The 18170-nt window shown below is 44.7% G+C and overlaps 1 protein-coding gene across 17 annotated transcripts in view; it reads left to right on the top strand.

The window, feature by feature from the left end:
* adgrl2a (adhesion G protein-coupled receptor L2a) overlaps nt 1-18170 on the top strand; it is a 1095933-nt gene that overhangs the window by 904954 nt on the left and 172809 nt on the right. For all 17 annotated transcript variants that reach the window (XM_087990388.1, XM_087990387.1, XM_087990393.1 and 14 more), the window contains one exon: nt 11379-11488. In XM_087990388.1, the coding sequence (XP_087846514.1) occupies nt 11379-11488 (110 nt within the window). The remainder of the gene's footprint in view (nt 1-11378; nt 11489-18170) is intronic.

Genomic DNA, 18170 nt, shown 5'->3' with positions numbered 1-18170 from the left:
GAACCCGCGCAGACGCAAGGAGAATGTGCAAACTCCACACAGTCACCCAAGGCTGGAATTGAACCCAGATCCCTGCCACTGTGAGGCAGTAGTGCTAACCACTGAGCCACCCCGAAGAAGGGAAGGAAGATTTGAAATAACACGGAAGGCAGAGCACGGTGGCTCAGTGGTGGGGCGGCACGGTGGCTCAGTGGTTAGCACTGCTGCCTCACAGCACCAGGGACCCAGGTTCGATTCCAGCCTCAGATGACTGTTTATGTGGAGTTTGCACATCCTCCCCGTGTCTGCGTGGGTTTTCTCCGGGTGCTCCGGTTTCCTCCCACAGTCCAAAGATGTGCAGGTCAGGTGAATTGGCCATGCTAAATTACCCGTAGTGTTAAGTGCATTAGTCAGAGGGAAATGGCTCTGAGTGGGTTATTCTTTGAAGGGTCGGTGTGGATGTGTTGGGCCGAAGGGCCTGTATCCACGTTGTAGGGAGTCTAATCAAGATGAAATAATGAAAAGGGAGGCAAAAGATAGTTGGACAAGAAAGAAAGCCTGTGGTCTAGGAGGTGAGATGGGAATAGCAGACACAGTAGTAACATCTGCCATCCTGAACAATGGGGGCAGGATGAGCTGAAAGAGCTGAACTCCGTTCTATGTCAAGAAGTGGGAGCACTGCCTGACTAAAATAGCGAGTTGCTAAGTGATAGCACAAGTGTGGGAGGTGACAGGGAGATGTTCGAGGGCCCTGTCAACAATGATGGAGGAGAATAATTGAGGAAATAGGAAGTCATAGCTGAAACGTTAGCCTACAAGTTGGTAAGGACATGAATCAGAGATGGAGAAACTGGGAGACACATGAAGGACAGCGTGAGTAAGAGTGGTCAAGGTTAACCAAGTACGAATCATTGGGTGACAGTCGCCTATCTTTCAAAAATGGAGATGAAGAAAGGAAGTGAACAGTAATAAAAGGGTCATGTGAAGGTGAAGGGAAATGTGAAAAATAGAAGGAAAATTGATGTAGAAGAAAAGCCTACTGTGAGCAGTAGTTGAATCAGCAACATGCCAGGTAAAAGATCTGAAAATGTGAGCCTGAGGAGGATTTGAACAAGGAGTGCTCCCCAATAATCCCATGATAGGGCAGGCAGATCAAGGACCCCTGCAGGTTATCACATGACCGGACCTGCACAACACAAATAAAGTCACGAGTCACCCCACACCAGGTTATAGTCACAAGCTTCCAGACTGCTGCTCCTTCCTCAGGTGAAGTGGAGGAAAGCGCACAGGCACCCCATTTCAAATAAACCTGTTGGACTGTAACCTGGTGGCGTGTGACTTATGACTTTGTCTATCCCAGCCCAACGCTGGTATCCCCATATCAAGAGACAAAAAAAAACTGCAGGTGCTGAAATCCAAAGTAGACAGGCAGGGGGCTGGAAGAGCTAGGCAGCATCAGGAGATGGAGAAGTTAACGTTTTGGCGATAACTCTCCAGGAATGAAGGGTTAAACCTGAAACATCGACTTCTCCACCACCTGATGCTGCCTGGCTTGCTGTGTTCTTCCAGCCCCCTGCCTGTCTACCCTGGATTCCAGCATCTGCAGTGTTTTTTGTCTCTTGTTATGGGGATACTTTATCTACTTTATCTCCGTATCAATACAAAGTTCACATTAAATAAACAATTTAAAATAAGTACCAAAGAAAAATGCTGAACAATATAACTACATGTTATCTAAAATGTATATTTGTTACATGACAGTGGGTCCGTACATCCTTGTAACCTGACCAGCACATCTCAAAGGTGAGCAAGTTTCACCCTTCGGAAGAGAAGACCGGAAGCAAGTCACTGGAAAATCAGTGAAGGAGCAACATTATATTTCCAAGTCCAAATGGTGTATGGCTTGGATGGGAACTTTTAGGCAGTGGGTTTCCCATGTCCTTCTAAGTGGTAAAGGTTGTAGATTTGCAAGGTGTTGTCATAGGAAGGAGGTTAAAAGGTACAATGTGAACAGAGAAACAAAGAGTTGTATATCCAAGTTTGCTGACAGGGCAAGGCTGAATCGATATCTACCCTGTGAGAGTAAGAACAGGAAGGGAAACAAGCATGAGAATTCTACAATGCAGCACTATCAAACTGGAAACCAAGGTGGGTGAATTAGCACAAAGTACCAAGCGCACAGGGCTTTTTACACCTGTGAGGTGAAAGGTCACAAACAAAGGGGGCATAATTTAAAGTGGAAGACAAGAAGTCTAGAGGGGATTGGAGGAGAAGGGTTTTCACCCAGAGAGTGGTGGGGGATCTGGAATGCATTGCCTGGGAAGGTAATTGAAAAATTCTTAGATAAGCACATGGAATGTCATACCATTCAAGGCTATGGGTCTAATAGGGGAAAGTGAGACTAGTGTAGGTAGTAGTATATTTTTGGCAGTAAGGTGTGCTTTGGGGGACAGAAGATGAAATCTTTTAAAAGGAGGAAGACAGACAAAGGCACTGACTGCCCGGTCAGAGAAAGAAACCTGTACTGCTGTCTGACACAGCAGGGAAGCTGCATAGTTATTGCCTTTGCTGTTTGAGTTCAGGTATCTAGACATTGGAGTGGATCTAGGAAAGATTAACAGACATCAAAAGTAATGAGCTGCCAGAGCAAGTGGTGAAGACTGATACAACTACAACATTTTAAAGACATCACGATGGGTATACAAATAGGAAGGGTGCAGAGGGATATGGGCTAGGTGCTGGCAACTGGGACTAGACTAATTTAGAATGTCTGATCGGCATGGAAGAGTTGGACCGAAGGGTCTGTTTCCATGCTGTACATCTCTATGATTCTATGGTCGGCTGTAGGTTTTGCTTTGGTTTAATTTAATTTGATTTTTTAGTCTCATGTACTGAGATATAGTGAAAAGTATTGTTTTACATGCTAACCTGTCAGATCATACCTGACATAAGTTCATCAGGTTAACAGAACAGAATGCAGAGTATAGTGTTACAGAGAAGGTGTAGAGAAATGTTACCTCTAAACTATGAGAGATTCATAAGTCTGATAACAGCAGGGAAGAAGCTGTTCTTAAATCTGTTAGTATGTGTTGATGAGGGCCTGTTCTGTACCATATGAATCTATGTATACAATTGAAAGTAGGAAGCCATTCAGCCCTTTGAGCCTGCTCCGCCATTCAATAGGATCATGGCTGATCCACTTTAGGATACAGACAGAAGTGTGTTGGATCAAGGAGCAACAAAGGGACAAAATGTTTGTCTTTGAAATGAAGTGATTCAGACAGATTTGTGGCAGTTAAAGCCCAGACGGATTCTGTCAGGGCCCTTTTGGAGAGAAAGTCAAAAGCAGATGTGTATTGTGAGCCATTCCCATCAGTTCTTTCCTGCAAATTTGAGACCACGACCACATTCCGATGCACTGGTTTTGTCTGAGGAATCTATAACATGTGTAAGGGTCAGTGAAGCATGTGTTCTGAAGACAATGTGAGCCTTTAAATGCCTACAGGGCACCTGTAGCAGATGGGATAAGTGTGTTCCAATCCTGAAGGAATTGTGAGGTGTAATGGGTGAGGTCTGCTGTATTTATGGGAACTGGAGGAGGCGCCCCAGACGCATGGAGTTCATGGTATGTGATCCCCACATTCAAAAATAGGCGCAATGCAAATGTGGAAGTGACACAAAGCTACATATGAGAGGGGAGGAGCTGTGAAAAATAATTCTGCAGCATGCTCCTTCTGCTATGTTTTTCCTCTTTAATTAAAGGAGTTTGTGTGGCTCTGATTAGATCAGCATTTACCACCCATCCCTAATTGCCCATGAACTGAGTGGTTTGCAACATCATTTCAAAGGGTAAGAGTCAGCCACATTGCTGTCGGTCTGGAGTCACGTGTAGTCCATGGAATGCAAAGATAGCAAAGTTCCTTTTTTAAAGAAGGAGATATTTTCCAAATCAATCCTGTTCAGAGATGAACCAAAGATAGTCACGAGGATGGACTCAACTGTGATCTTATTCATGTCGCGCTACATGTAACACTACCACACTGTTCTGTATTTGTAAAATCTTCCTTACTGTTTGGCTTTGACACTATAACCTTAATTACTTGTGATTACCTCTCTATCATAATTTGTTTGTGCAGGTGTGGATTATTTGTTACTTTGGTTACAATCTCATCATGCGACTCTGATACCTATCATGTTATTCCAGCCGTTTGGTTCATCTCCAGAACCATCTTACTTTTGATTACTTGTAAATATCTCTCTGCCTTAATTAATCAATTCATAGGTCATCCCTTCACTTGTTATTCAGCTGTTGACAGTTTACTCATACCGTCTGACACTTTTGATCACCTGCAGAGACTTATTATTCAGCCTGTCGACACCCCAGTCACACCATTTGTTGACACTCTCAATTACCTTGAATTATCTTGCCCTTATCTCTCCACCTATATCTTCTGTGCCTGTGCATTCCCCTTCACTTCACGTGATAAAGGAGCAGCGCTTGCAAATTTGTGATATCAAATAAACCTGTTGGACTATAACCTGGTTAGATTATATTCCCTACAGTGTGGAAACAGGCCTTTTGGCCCAACCAGTCCACACCGACCCTCCGAAGAGTAACCCACCCAGACCCATTTCCCTCTGACTAATTAACCTAACACTATGGGGCAATTTAGCCTGGCCAATTCACCTGACCTGCACATCTTTGGACTGTGGGAGGAAACTGGAGCACCCGGGGGAAAACCACACAGACACGGGGGAGAATGTGCAAACTCCACACAGACAGTCACCCGAGGCTGGAATTGAACCTGGGACCCTGGTGCTGTGAGGCAGCAGTGCTAACCACTGAGCCACTGTGCCTGCCATGTTGGCACACTGATGTTGTGTGACTTCTGACCTTGTCCACCCCAGTCCAACACTGGCACCTCCACACCACTGTGCCATAGGAACATTCCTTAACTTAACCAGATTCCTTAACTTAACCAGATTCCTTAACTTAACCATTCCTAAACCAGATAGAGTCTATAAGAATCAACAGTGATCCCAGATTTCTCATTCAATTCATTAAATTTCACCGTCGAGCATGGTGGGATTCAAACCTTTTGCTCCTGGGATATTAGAGCTGAAAATGTGTTGCTGGAACAGCGCAGCAGGTCAGGCAGCATCCAGGAAACAGGAGAATCGACGTTTCGGGCATAAGCCCTTCTTCAGGAATCTTCGGGCTTATGCCCGAAACGTCGATTCTCCTGTTCCCTGGATGCTGCCTGACCTGCTGCGCTGTTCCAGCAACACATTTTCAGCTCTGATCTCCAGCATCTGCAGACCTCACTTTCTCCTCCTGGGATATTAGCCTGGGTTTGGAGATGACTCATCCAATGATGTTCCCATTATGCCACCACCTCCCCAGAGGAGTATAGATAACTCTTTGAGTGGTCAAACTGATGTAGAATCTGACTTAAAAAGAGGAATGAACAATGTGACCCAATTAATCCAGTAGAAGTAGGAGTAGGGGTTGTGGGTAAACATGGAGCAGAAGATTTGACGCCATTAGCTCCCACCTTACACCTTGACTTCTTCCACGTCACGTCCTCAGGATTCAGACTGCAGCCTTCTGCATGTCTCCCCTCCCTTGACATCATGGATGAGGCAGCATTTTCTCTGAAAACAAAAAATGCTAGAAATCAGAGCGGGTCAGGCAGCATCCATGGACAGAGAGCAAGCTAATGTCCTTGACTCGAAACATTTTGCTTGCTCTCTGCACGGATGCTACCTGACTCGCTGTGATTTCCAGCACTTTTGTTTTCAGTAGATTCCAGCATCTGGCCTTCATAAGTCAGGCCATTGAGTATAGAAGTTAGGAAGTAATATAGGACATTGCTGAGGCCACACTTGAAGTATTGTGTTCCATTTTGGTCACCTTGCTATCGGAAGGATGTTATTAAACTGGAAAGAATGCAGAAGAAATTTACAAGGATGTTGCCAGGACACAACGGTCTGAGTTATAGGGAGAGGTTGGACATGCTAGTACATTTTTCTTTAGAGTGTAGGAGACAAGGGTGTCAGGGGGATCTTATTGAAGTATATAAGACACTCTGCACTCACTACACACACACACACACTTTCTCACACTCACAGCCCCCACCCCAGACAGACACACACACAGACAGACAAAGACCCACATGCACACATATATTTTGTGTGGTGAATTTTTTTTGTACTTTCAGAGTTACATTGCACTTTACTCAAAAACCACATACATTCATGTAGAACTCTGAGCTCAAAAACTGCATGAATTTATGAAAAATTCTGTTATCTCACTTTTTAGATTGGAATCAATCTAAACATCAGGTCATAGACAGAGAACACAGGGGGCTAACACCTTCAACATATTGTCTAGCTATCACCATTGTTAACAGCTAACCCGAGAATGCAACTTTTTAAAAAAAGAGTTTTGTGATTTACACATGAAAGAAGTGAAACTATCAATGTATTCTAACAGATGAAAGGCTTAACAGACAATCAATTCTTCAATGTATAATTTCAGTTACATCATACTGTAAATTTTTGCTATAAATTCTGTGTTACGATCGAGCCCTCCACAATCACCTGATGAAGGAGCGTCGCTCCGAAAGATAGTGTGCTTCCAATTAAACCTGTTGGACTATAACCTGGTGTTGTGTGATTTTTAACTTTGTGCACCTCAGTCCAACACCAGCATCTCCGAATTAAGATCATAAGAGGCATCAATAGGGTGAATGCACTCAGTTTTTTTTTCCCCAGGATTGGGGAATCGAAGACAAGAGGGCATCAGTTTAAGGTTAGAGGGGAAAGAATAAAAGTGAACCTGAGGGGAATCTTTTTTACACAGAGGGTGGTACGCATGAAGTTACCAGTGGAAGTGGTTGAGGCGGGGACATTACCAACATTTAAAAGGCATTTGGATAAATACATGGATAGGAAAGGATCAGAAGGATATGAGGGGAAAGTGAGGACTGCAGATGCTGGAGATCAACATTCCTGAAGAAGGGCTCATGCCCGAAACGTAGATTCTCCTGCTCCTTGGATGCTGCTGCGCTTTTCCAGCAACACATTTTCAGCTCAGAAGGATATGAGCCAAGTGCAGTGAAATGGGTTATGGACGGATATTTTGGTCGGCATGGATCAGTTCGGGCCAAAGGGCCCGTCTCCATTCTATAGGAGTCTATGACTCTATCTGCAGTAATCTGCTCCTACAGAATTTTCTCTGCTTTGAATCAGAATTGACCTTCCAAACAAGTAGTCAGTGAACTGGATGTTGGCCTTGAGTGGTCGTGTATAGCAGACAGTGGCCTGTTGGTGCAGCTCCCTCAATCTTTACCCCCACTGAAGTCAACATGTGTTCTCCCCATTCCACGAGGTGTATGGGACTGAGCAGCCAACTCTCTGTCAGCTATTTAACACAAAGTCAGGATAGTCCACATTGAGTTCCAAACTGAATCTCAAATCGGCAAGGACTAACGGAGAGGGAGAAGGGGAGCAAAAGCAGTTGGGTGCCATAAATAGTGTGACCACGTCTAGAACATGTTCCTGACTGTTAGATGAGCTCACTGACCTTTGTTCTGCTTGCAAATGATTTGCGGATATCTGTGCGTTATAGATTCTCTGGACTCTGAAGTTGAGGCTTTAATTTTTGCAAAGTTACCTTTGCTCATGTTGATCCGGACCCTTTGGGTTGAGTTAAAAGTCACTGCCATGAAGGCAGAGAATCACAGTGTCAGGGCCACAACTGCCCCAGGAGAAATAGCAAAGTCAATTTTCAATACTGTGCGTGCACCTGAGGCCTCCGAGTTTGAACCGCGTGTTCAAATCATTCAGCATTAAGACATCAAAGCCTGCTCTGAAAATGGCACAAACATACTGTGCAGTGCCTTCGATAAACCCTTTTGGCATTGTTGTAAATCTATACCAGAGTTCGGATTGTACATAAAATCTTTTGAAATCCGACCTGCAAAATGCTTATTTGGGTCGATTATGTGCATGCTGAATCGGTCGCAGTGGAAACTGGACCCTGCTAGTGGTTTCGGTAGTAAGATGCAAGTAGAAATTATGGAGGTCAGTATAATGTTTCTGACATTGAATCACCTCTACCATTCTGCATGCTGCACCCACAGTTCCACACAATATATAAGGGCTACCCTATTCTATTAAGTCTTAGCTCCTGAGAGAAAGGATTTGCTGTGCTGAGCTGTCATTAACGACCAGGAGTAGACAAACTCGCTCAGAAACATGCTGGTTTGCCCTCTGAAGTTTGCCTCGCATGTAGCTAAAATTGTGACTGTGTCCTTGATTCACAGGGTGTGAACAGAAAGGCTGCTAGTTGCTGAGAACTCTCTTCCACAAATGTTAGTGGATGCAGAATCAGTCATTAATTCCACATCTGTGACAGATTTTCATTAAGCGAAGGTATTAAAAGATATGAGCCAAAAGGCAGGGAAATGGAGTGAGGTCACAGATCGTTGAATGGTGGAACAGGCTTGAGGGGCTGAATAGCCTGCTCCTGTTTCTTGTTTATTTGCTCACATTCCTATGTCCCATGTGTGCATTGCTGGGTAGCCCAGGACTTAATGCCTATTCTCGATTATCTCACTGCAGATAGTGGTAAAAATGAATGCAACTGAGGGTCTTACGAGGTCAATTATGCAGCAATTCAGAGTCATCCTATGGGTTTGGAGTCAGATGTAACCTCGGCAGTGTAAGGACTGCAGACTTCCTGCTGTAAAAGGCAAAGGTGAACACGATAGGTCTTTACATGAATTCGTGACCAGTACGACTAAGACTGCCATGTGTAAGCATGGTTAGAGAGAAACATGGTGGTGGGGAGTTTTTCTGGACAGACAGGGACAGTGAGGAATCAGTGACAGTAATGAGTGAAACTCTTCAACAGTTCCCAAGCCCAAGTGTCTGTGTAGGGACAGCCTGTGAGTTGCTTTACATCAGGGGACACTGGCAGGAATTTTAGCCCACTGACTGTGTTCACTTTGCCTCCATTCCTCAGAAGTATATAAAGTGCATCACCTTCACCTGTCAATCAAGGGAATAACTCTCAAGACCGAGAGATGCCCCGGGGCAGTGAGACAGGACCAAACAAGGAATTTGCAAAAAATGAATGTTTTAAAAGAAATTAAGCACTTTGAGATTTTGACTTGGACCTGGGTGTGTGGTGTTTGTTGGATGTGTTAGATTTTTACCATATTTTGAAGGTAGCATACATGAAGCAGTTTACAAACACATAATATGGCTGTGAAACTTTGATTCCTTGAGGTTTGACTTGTTAGCCCAAAGGAAAAACTATCATGTTTTGAGACATGATAGTCTGACTCCTCTTACATACACCAAATTGGTGGACCAGTATATTCATTTCCAAGGATTTCTGACTGTTACTGGTGTTTTTCTCTAGTGGGAGTCTCCTTCTTTAAGGAAGGCACTCTGCCATCCTTCCTCGATATGTAACTCTGGGTCCACAGAAATGTCTTTAACTCTTCAGTGCCCTCTAGAAATGATCCATGTTAGGCAGGTTGGCTCAGTGGTTAGCACTGCTGCCTCCCAGCGCCAGGGACCTGGGTTCAAGTTTGCTCATGGTCTGCATGGGTTTCCTTTGGATGCTCCTGTTTCCTTCCACAGTCCAAAGATATGCAGCGTATGTGGATTGGCCATCCTGAATTGCCTTAATGTGTACACTGGGTGGGTTAGCCATGGGAAATGTGGGGTTAGGGCAGGGTGATTGGGTCTGGGTGAATGGAATGCCTACAATGTGGAAACAGGGCCATTGGCCCAACAAGTCCACACTGACTCTCCCAAGAGTAACCCACCCAGACCCATTCCCTACCCTATTACTCTACAATTACCCCTGACTAATGCATCTAACCTACACACCTTGGAACACTATGGGTAATTTAGCATGGCCAATTCACCTAACCTGCACATCTTTGGAGTGTGGGACGAAACCGGAACACCCAGAGGAAACCCACGCAGACATGGGGGAGGGGAGGATGTGCAAACTCCACACAGGCAGTCGCCTGAGGCTGGGATTGAACCCAGGCTTCTGGCACTGTAAGGCAGCAGTGCTAACCATTGAGCCACCGTGCTGCCCCAAATGGAATGGGATGAGTGTGGGATGCTCTTCAGGGGGTCAGTGCAGACTCAATGGGCTGAATGGCCTCTTTCCATCTGTTCAGGATTCTAAGGCCAGTTGGGGATGGGAAACAATTGTGAGCCGAGCCAGTGACCTCCACGTTCTACGCAAGGGGAAAGACACCCGTGTCATTTCAAATGATACTCAAAATCCCCACTTGATCTTTTGGAAACAGATAAATCCAGCCATCAAAAATCAAACCTTACCCAAGGGATATTCAGTCCGACAATCATCAGGAAGCAAGTATTCCGTATATCAAATCCATCCTTGTTCTGGAATCTCTGCTTGCTGTCGGTTACTGCCCAATGGTCAACGTATGTCCCTTCACTCCTGCCAAATCCCCCCTTTCATAGTCAGCCCTTGTTCAGCGACCCAGTTTTAAAATTAAATTTCAAGCCCTCAGACAAAACGAAAGAGTTTTTACTTGGGTGAGGTTGGGCGTTGCGCCTAACCTTTGGCCCGGAGCTTTACTTGTGATCGCGCTCAGTCACCCCTGAAAACTCAAGGCCAGCAACTCTGACAACCTATTGGTACGCTGTTTGAAAATGTGCCTGTATAGTGCTGTCTTGTTAAGTGCGTGCTCACAGTGGACAAAGGAGAGTTAGTCTGTGTAACCAAACTCACGAGATAGAAGGGCAGGTTATATTGTTGCTTTTGTGAGGATGAGCCCTGGGATTTGAGGTCTGATTAAGCCCGTGTCATGAGAGTGTTGTCGAGAGCGGTACTTTCTGTTTGATTATAATCTTGCCCCAGCTAGTATCTGTGTGCCAACATTTGTTTTAACAGCCTCCATTGTCAGTAAATTACAAAGTAATTCCAGCACATAAGGCCTCAGCCGCAATGGAACAATATGCTGCTGATCTCAACTGGTCAATAGACCGTATGCATTTCTGCTCAAGAATTCATGTTCGTTTTGCAAGCAGTAGTAAAATGGGAACTGATCATAGTGTGAAGATATGTAAATTGTTTCTCTAATTGTTTACTATCTTGTCTTTTGAGTTTCCTCCAGTTCAGTCAGATTTAACCCAATCAATGAGGCACTGCATTTGTACTCCAGAAACCCTTTTCTTATCTGTTTAATTTTATTTGCTAATGTAATATTAATTAAGTATCTCCAGCTATTGATCCTGCCACCCTGTTGTGTGACAAAGCAGGCTGTGTATTAAACCATGTAGTGGAACGTCTGGAGATTGACTGCTTCAATGGAATGTCTTGTGTTTTCCCCACACAGGTGCAACAACCGAACACAATGTGTAGTGGTAACGGGGTCAGATGTGTTCCCCGACCCTTGTCCAGGGACCTACAAATATCTTGAGGTCCAATATGAATGCGTCCCCTACAGTGAGTACAAACCTTTCCTTCTGTTTTCTGTGTTCCTTGGCTTAGGAGGAGTTTTTTTTGCAAGAGTCTTGAATGTTAAGTGTTAAACTGGTCTCCTTTATAACTGGAAAATGCACGACTGCCTGGCTCATTTGATGCTCCCATCTCTGACTCACCCAAAACACAGCTAAGATTTGCCTGAGGTGTGCTCTTTTAGACAGTGCCTCTTCTGCAGAAATTTGTGTCGATGTTTTGTCTGTGTATTGTAGAGTCTCAAACCATTTGGTACCCAAAGAATGCTGTGAGTAGGACTCGGAACCGCTCGACTAGAGTGTGGGTAAGAGACATTCTCAAACTGCAGGTCAAACATCCATCCTATTTGTCAGCATGTGTACCTTCTAAGTCCTTCGGAGTTGTCGATTCCTGAGCTGAACTTGACAAGTCACGTTGTAGATTGTAGCCTTTCGACTACTACCCTGCTGTAAGCCTGCTCTGAAGGGGAGTGGTTGCTTCTTATCAAAATGCAGGCCTGCAAGTAGGAATATCTGAGAGTCTTAACTGTGAGGGGAAATCCATTAAAAGATCATACACCTTCTCTTTATTCCTGCTGTGTGTCCCTCTGTAAGCCTCGTAAGATGGATGCCTCTTCTGTTGTGTTCAAATGTACCATCTGTAGAATGGCAGCCCACTGTGCATCCTCTCTGTCAACAGTCCACCTCCTACGTGTGATGCTGGTAACTGATCCACTCATTCTTCTTAACCTTTCAGCCTGGTAGAGGAACAGTGCACTATGTCGGGAGTGATTGTTTCTGTTAGCTGTGAAATCTGCTTTATTTTTATCAATTCCCTCGAAATGCCTGTCAAATATATTTTCTCGTTTTTCTTTGCATTCACTTAAAACGCTGAAATGTAAATTGGTCGACCCTGAGTACGATCCCTCACTAACTTTAATGGTGCATTTACTAATTGAGAGTGGTGTAAAACTTGGGAGTTGCGGAATCAAACAAATTATAATCGTGGATCTTACAGTACAGGAGAGGACCTTTGGCCCATTGAGTATGAACAAACAAAAATCACTCTAAATCCACACATAGCCTTGAATGTTATGACATGTCCAGTGCCTATAAGACCATAAGAAATAGGAACAGGATTGACCACTTGGCCCCTTGAGCCTGCTCTGCCATTCAATAGGATCATGGCTGGTCTCTTTCCCTGTAACCCTTGGTTCCTGACTGATCGAGAATGTATCTATCTGAGCCTTAAATACACATAAGGTCTTTGCCCCCACAGCTCTCTGTGGTAAGGAGTTCCAAAAACTCACAACCCTCTGAGAGAAGAAGCTTCTCCTCATCTCAGTCTTAAATTGGCGTTCCTTTATTCTGAGACTATGCCCTCTGGTCCTAAACTCTCCCATGAGATGGGAGGCAATGGCCAAGTCATCTTATCACTGGATTGTTGATCCAATGAGCCAGTGAATGTTCTGGGGACCTGATTTGACACCCACCATGGGAGGTGGTGAAATTTGAATTTAATAAAACTCTGGAATTAAGGTCTGATGACGACCATGAACCTATTATTGGAAAAACCCATCTGATTCACTCATGTCCTTTAGGGAAGGAAACTGCCATCCTTGCCTGGTCTGGCCAACATGTGACTCCAGACCCACAACAATGTGATTGACTCTTAACTACCCTCTGGACAACTAGGGATGGACAATAAATGCTCATCCAGTATGCAACACCCTCATCTGATGAATGAATACAAAAAAATGAATACAAAACATTCTGTCAGCATTTACCCTGTTTGAGCGCCTTAGGAATCCAATGTGTTTCAATGAGATCACCTCTCATTCTTCGAAACTCCAGTGAGTAGAATCTCAGTCTGTTTAGCCTTTGCTCATTAGACAATCCCTCCATACTAGGGATCTTCAAAGTACTTTCTAAAGGTTATGCGGTTTCCTGCCTCAACTACCTACCCAGGCAATGCATTTGTGACCCCTACCACCCATACATTCCCCCAGCCAATACCACGACAAATATTTACCCAGATTCGGTAAGACAAATCAGGGCAGGACTTGTATACTTAATGGGGAGTCTTGCTGAACAAAGAGACCTTAGGATACAGGTTTATAGTTCCTTGAAGTGGGAGTTCCTTGAAGGTAGACAAGATGGTGAAGAAGACATTTGGTATGCTTGCCGTCATTAGTCAGTGTTGAAAATGTGTTGCTGGAAAAGCGCAGCAGGTCAGGCAGCATCCAAGGAACAGGAGAATCGACGTTTCGGGATAAGCCCTTCTTTCTGATCTCCAGCATCTGCAGTCCTCACTTTCTCCTCGAAGTCATTAGTCAGTGTGTTGAGTAGAGGAATTGGGATGTCATGTTGCAGCTGTACAGGGTCAGAAGTCACATGACACCAGGTTATAGTCAAACAGATTTATTTGAAATCACAAGCTTTCAGAGCGCTGCCCCTTCAGGTGAACTGAAGAAAAGCACACACGCTCAGAATCAAAAGATCATGAAGCCTCAATTAATCAGATTCTCGGTTATCCCTTCACTTGTTATTCAGCTGTTGACACTTTACTCATACCGTCTGACACGTTTGATCATCTACAGAGACTTATTATACTGCCTACTGGCACTTCACTTGCACCACTTGCATGATCTTTCGATCTCTCTGCCTGTAAATTCTGTGCCTGTGTGCTTCCCTCTCACGTCACCTGAGGAAGGAGCAGTGCTCTGAAAGCTCGTGATTTCAAATAAACCTGTTAGAGTCTGACCTCTGGTGTCATTAATTAGATTTCTTACAGTGCAGAAACAGGCCTTTTGGCCCAACAAGTCCACACCGACCCGCCGAAGCGCACCCACCCAGACCCATTCCCCTACATTTACCCCTCACTAATGCACCTAACACTACGGGCAATTTAGCATGGCCAATTCATCTGGCCTGCACAGTTTTGGACTGTGGGAGGAAACCGGAGCACCCGGAGGAAACCCACGCAGACACGGGGAGAATGTGCAAACTCCACACAGTCAGTCACCTGAGGCGGGAATTGAACCCGGGTCTCTGGCGCTGTGAGGCAGCAGTGCTAACCACTGTGCCACCGTGCCACCCATGTGACTTCTTACTTGGACCACCCCAGTCAAACACTGGCATCTCCACATTGCAGGACATTAGTGAGGCCACTTTTGGAATACTGCGTTCAGTTCTGGTCTCCTTTTTAGAGGAAAGATATTAAACTTGAAAGGGTTCAGAAAAGATTTACAAGAATGTTGCCGGGTTTGAAAGATTTGAGCTTTCAGGAGAGGCTGAATAGGCTGAGGCTATTTTTCCTGGAGCATCAGATGCTGAGGGGTGACCGTATAGAGGTTTATAAAATCATGAGGGGCATGGATAAGATTTTTTTCCCAGTGTAGTGGAGTCCAAACCTCCAGGGCATAGGTTTAGGGTGAGAAGGGGAAAGATTTAATAGGGACCTAAGGGGCAACGTTTTCACACAGAGGTTGGTGTGTGTGTATGGAATGAGCTGCCAGAGGAAGTGGTGGAGGCTGGTACAATTGCAACATTTAAGAGGCATTTGGATGGATATATGAATAGGAAGGGTTTGGAGGGATATGGGCCGGGTGCTGGCAGGTGGGATTAGATTAATTTAGGATATCTAGTCAGCATGGACAGGTTCGACTGATGGGTCTGTTTCTGTGCTGTACATCTCTATGACTGTGTGACTCATTGGCCCTCTGATGTGTCGTAGCACCATACTTTGAAATGTATGGAGCAGGCAGCTTTGTTTATAACAGATCGTTTCTTATGAGTTATTCCTCAGACTGCACATCACTCTTTGAAAGGAGCAAGATGGTTGAGTAGGGCCCGACTGCACTGATACATCAGCTGGAGATCAAAATAACAGAAGCAAGTCAGGACATAAACATAACTCTATGCTGGCTTCACTGGGAAACAGAAATCTGTGCAAAATTTTGGGACCTTTCATAAGAAGGGATGTACTCTTGTTGGAAACACTTCAGAAAAGGTGTGGATAGATTCTTGACCATACAGAGAATCAAGAGTTCTGGGGACAGGGCAGAAAAGTGGACGTGAGGAGTGTTTGGTCAGCTATGATCCTGTTGAATGGTGGAGCAGGCTCAAGGGGCCAGATGGGCTTGTCCTGTTCCTATTTCTTACGCTCTTCTGGTTTGTACAGCTACTTCCTGGGATAATGGGCTTGCCTTCCAAGGAAGGGTTGAGCTGATTGGCTTAAATTCATTGGATATTAAAGAATAAGAGGTGACCTTATTAATACATGTCAGATATTGAGCAGGTTTGGCAAGGTGGACATTGCCTAGAAGTAGAGCGGTCTGATTAAAGATAAAGGGTATCCCATTTAAAACGCACATGTGGAATTTCTTCCCTCAGAGTGTCACTCGTGTTTCGAATTCTCTTCTCTAGCCAGCAGTGCGGGCTGAGTCAATTATAACGGTGCTAATATTTTTAATGGACTTCATGGGCTCTCAAGTTCTTTGAGTCGTCCAGTGGTTGTAATGGTTGCCATGTAAATGCAGGTCTTGTGTTTTCTTCCATTTCCCAGAGCAGTTAGGTGTCAACCGCATTGCTGTGATGCTGGAGTGACATACAGACTCCGGTCGGGTAAGGACAGCTGTTTCCTTCCCTGAAAGACATTAACGACCCAGTTGAATTAATACAGCAGTCTGATAGTTTTGTGGTCACCATCATTTCTTTGTATTCATTCAGCCTGTCCATTCATCATCCTCTGTTATAATAGACTAGCTGAATTGAATAATATATTCCTCTATGTATAAGCAATTAAAAGGGAAAAGGTATTGTGTGATTCTTCAGCTTACATTCAGACAGTATCATGCTGTTAACACTGATAAAGCACCAGTATGCTCATTTATTGAGTCAAAACATTTGTAGTAACGTAAAGCTTGAAGTTTTGTTCAGCTTGGGTTCAACAAAATCCTTATTGCCTACCCAAAAACAATGGTGTGTGATCAGCACAGGGATAAATTTAAAGGTAGCTCTGTCTCATCAAAAAAACAAACTGTGCCTATATTGTCTAAGAGTTTAGAAGAATGAGAGTGTAATGATTGTAACAAGAATATGAGTTCCCTGATTGGGGCTGTTAATCTGGACCAATCAGGGAACCCTGGCTGACAGATAGAAACAGGAGTTTCTGTTCACACTGAGAGCTGGCTCTGAGGGAGCTGGATAGGTGTGGAGGACCCTCCATGTGTAAATTAAGGGGGACTTGGTGATGGTGATGGCATGGAGTTATTTCAGAGGGGATCTGAATAAAATGGATGAAATTCTCACAGGACTGGAACGGGCCAGAAACAGGGAGGATGTTTTCCCTGGCTGGGGAGTTCTAGAATCAGGGGCTCGAGTCTCAGGGTGCAGAGTTGTTTCTTCACTCAGAAAGTGATCAGTCTGTGGATTTCTCCACCACAGAAGGATGTGGATGCCGGGACACTGGCGTATTCAGAGAAGAGATTGATATACTGTTAGATATTAAAGTTACCAAAGCACATGGAGGGAAGACAGGAATATGGCGCTGATATACAGGATCAGCCATGATCCTACTGAATGGTGGAACAAGCTCAAACTGCCATACTCCTGCTCCTGGTATCAATGACCTCTGTTTCCATGCTGTACATTTCTATGACTGTGACTCTATGACTTCATGAGCTTGTTCTTGCCAGGGAATCCTTCCGCCCACAGTGAAGTAAAGGGGGCGCATGGAAGATATTCCACTCATAAGACCACCCAAACTGAGGGGTCATTAATAAAGCAAACATCAAAATTCAGGAGAAAGGTCGTCACCAGGATAGAGCTTGGAATTTAGAACTTGCTTTCAAATTCATCAGACGATTAACGCAAGTGGAAGTTTGGCAAACATAAATCTCAGAACAGATACACTCCGTTCAGGGGTGTGTTACACCTGCCAAGAGCAGGTTGGATTTGAACACGGGACCTTCTAACCTAAAAGCACTGCCTTTGTATCAAGGGTTTATGCCCGAAACGTCGATTCTCCTGTTCCCTGGATGCTGCCTGACCTGCTGCGCTGTTCCAGCAACACATTTTCAGCTTTGTATCATAAGAGCCTGTAAAAAAAAAGTTCAGTCCTGTTTATGTCACATGTATGGAGAAAGTGGGATTTGAACCCAGGCCCCCAAGCAGGGACACCACAAGAGCCAGTAGAAATTTCAGGACATGCTGCAGGCGTCGTGTTTTAACATGACGTAAGAATAGGAGTAGGCCATTCAGCCCCTCAAGCCTGTTCCACCATTCAGTGAAATCATGGCTGCCACTAACTTGTGCTGCCTCACAGCACCAGGGACCTGGACTCAATTCCAGCCTCGGGTGACTGTCTGTGTGGAGTTTGCACATTCTCCCTGTGTCTGTGTGGGTTTCTTCCCACAGTCCAAAGATGTGCAGGTTATGTGGATTTGCCATGCTAAATTGCCCATAGTGTTCAGGGATGTGTAGGTTAGGTGCATTAGCCAGGGAAATACAGGATTTTGGGATAGTGTAAGGGGACGAGTCTGGGTGGGATGCTCTTCAGAGAGTTAGTGTGGACTTGTTGGGCTGAATGGCCTGTTTCCACACTGTAGGGTTACTACGTAAGTAACAAGTGGAAGGGGGGTTCATGAGGAGTACTTTTTGGGTCTAATACTCAGTTTCTGAGCTTTACA

The sequence above is a fragment of the Chiloscyllium plagiosum genome, unplaced genomic scaffold (genome assembly GCF_037043375.1).
Source record: "Chiloscyllium plagiosum isolate Xiang-an unplaced genomic scaffold, Cpla_swu_hap1 HiC_scaffold_9, whole genome shotgun sequence".
Taxonomy (NCBI): domain Eukaryota; kingdom Metazoa; phylum Chordata; class Chondrichthyes; order Orectolobiformes; family Hemiscylliidae; genus Chiloscyllium; species Chiloscyllium plagiosum.
This window is presented reverse-complemented; position numbering and strand designations above follow the sequence as displayed.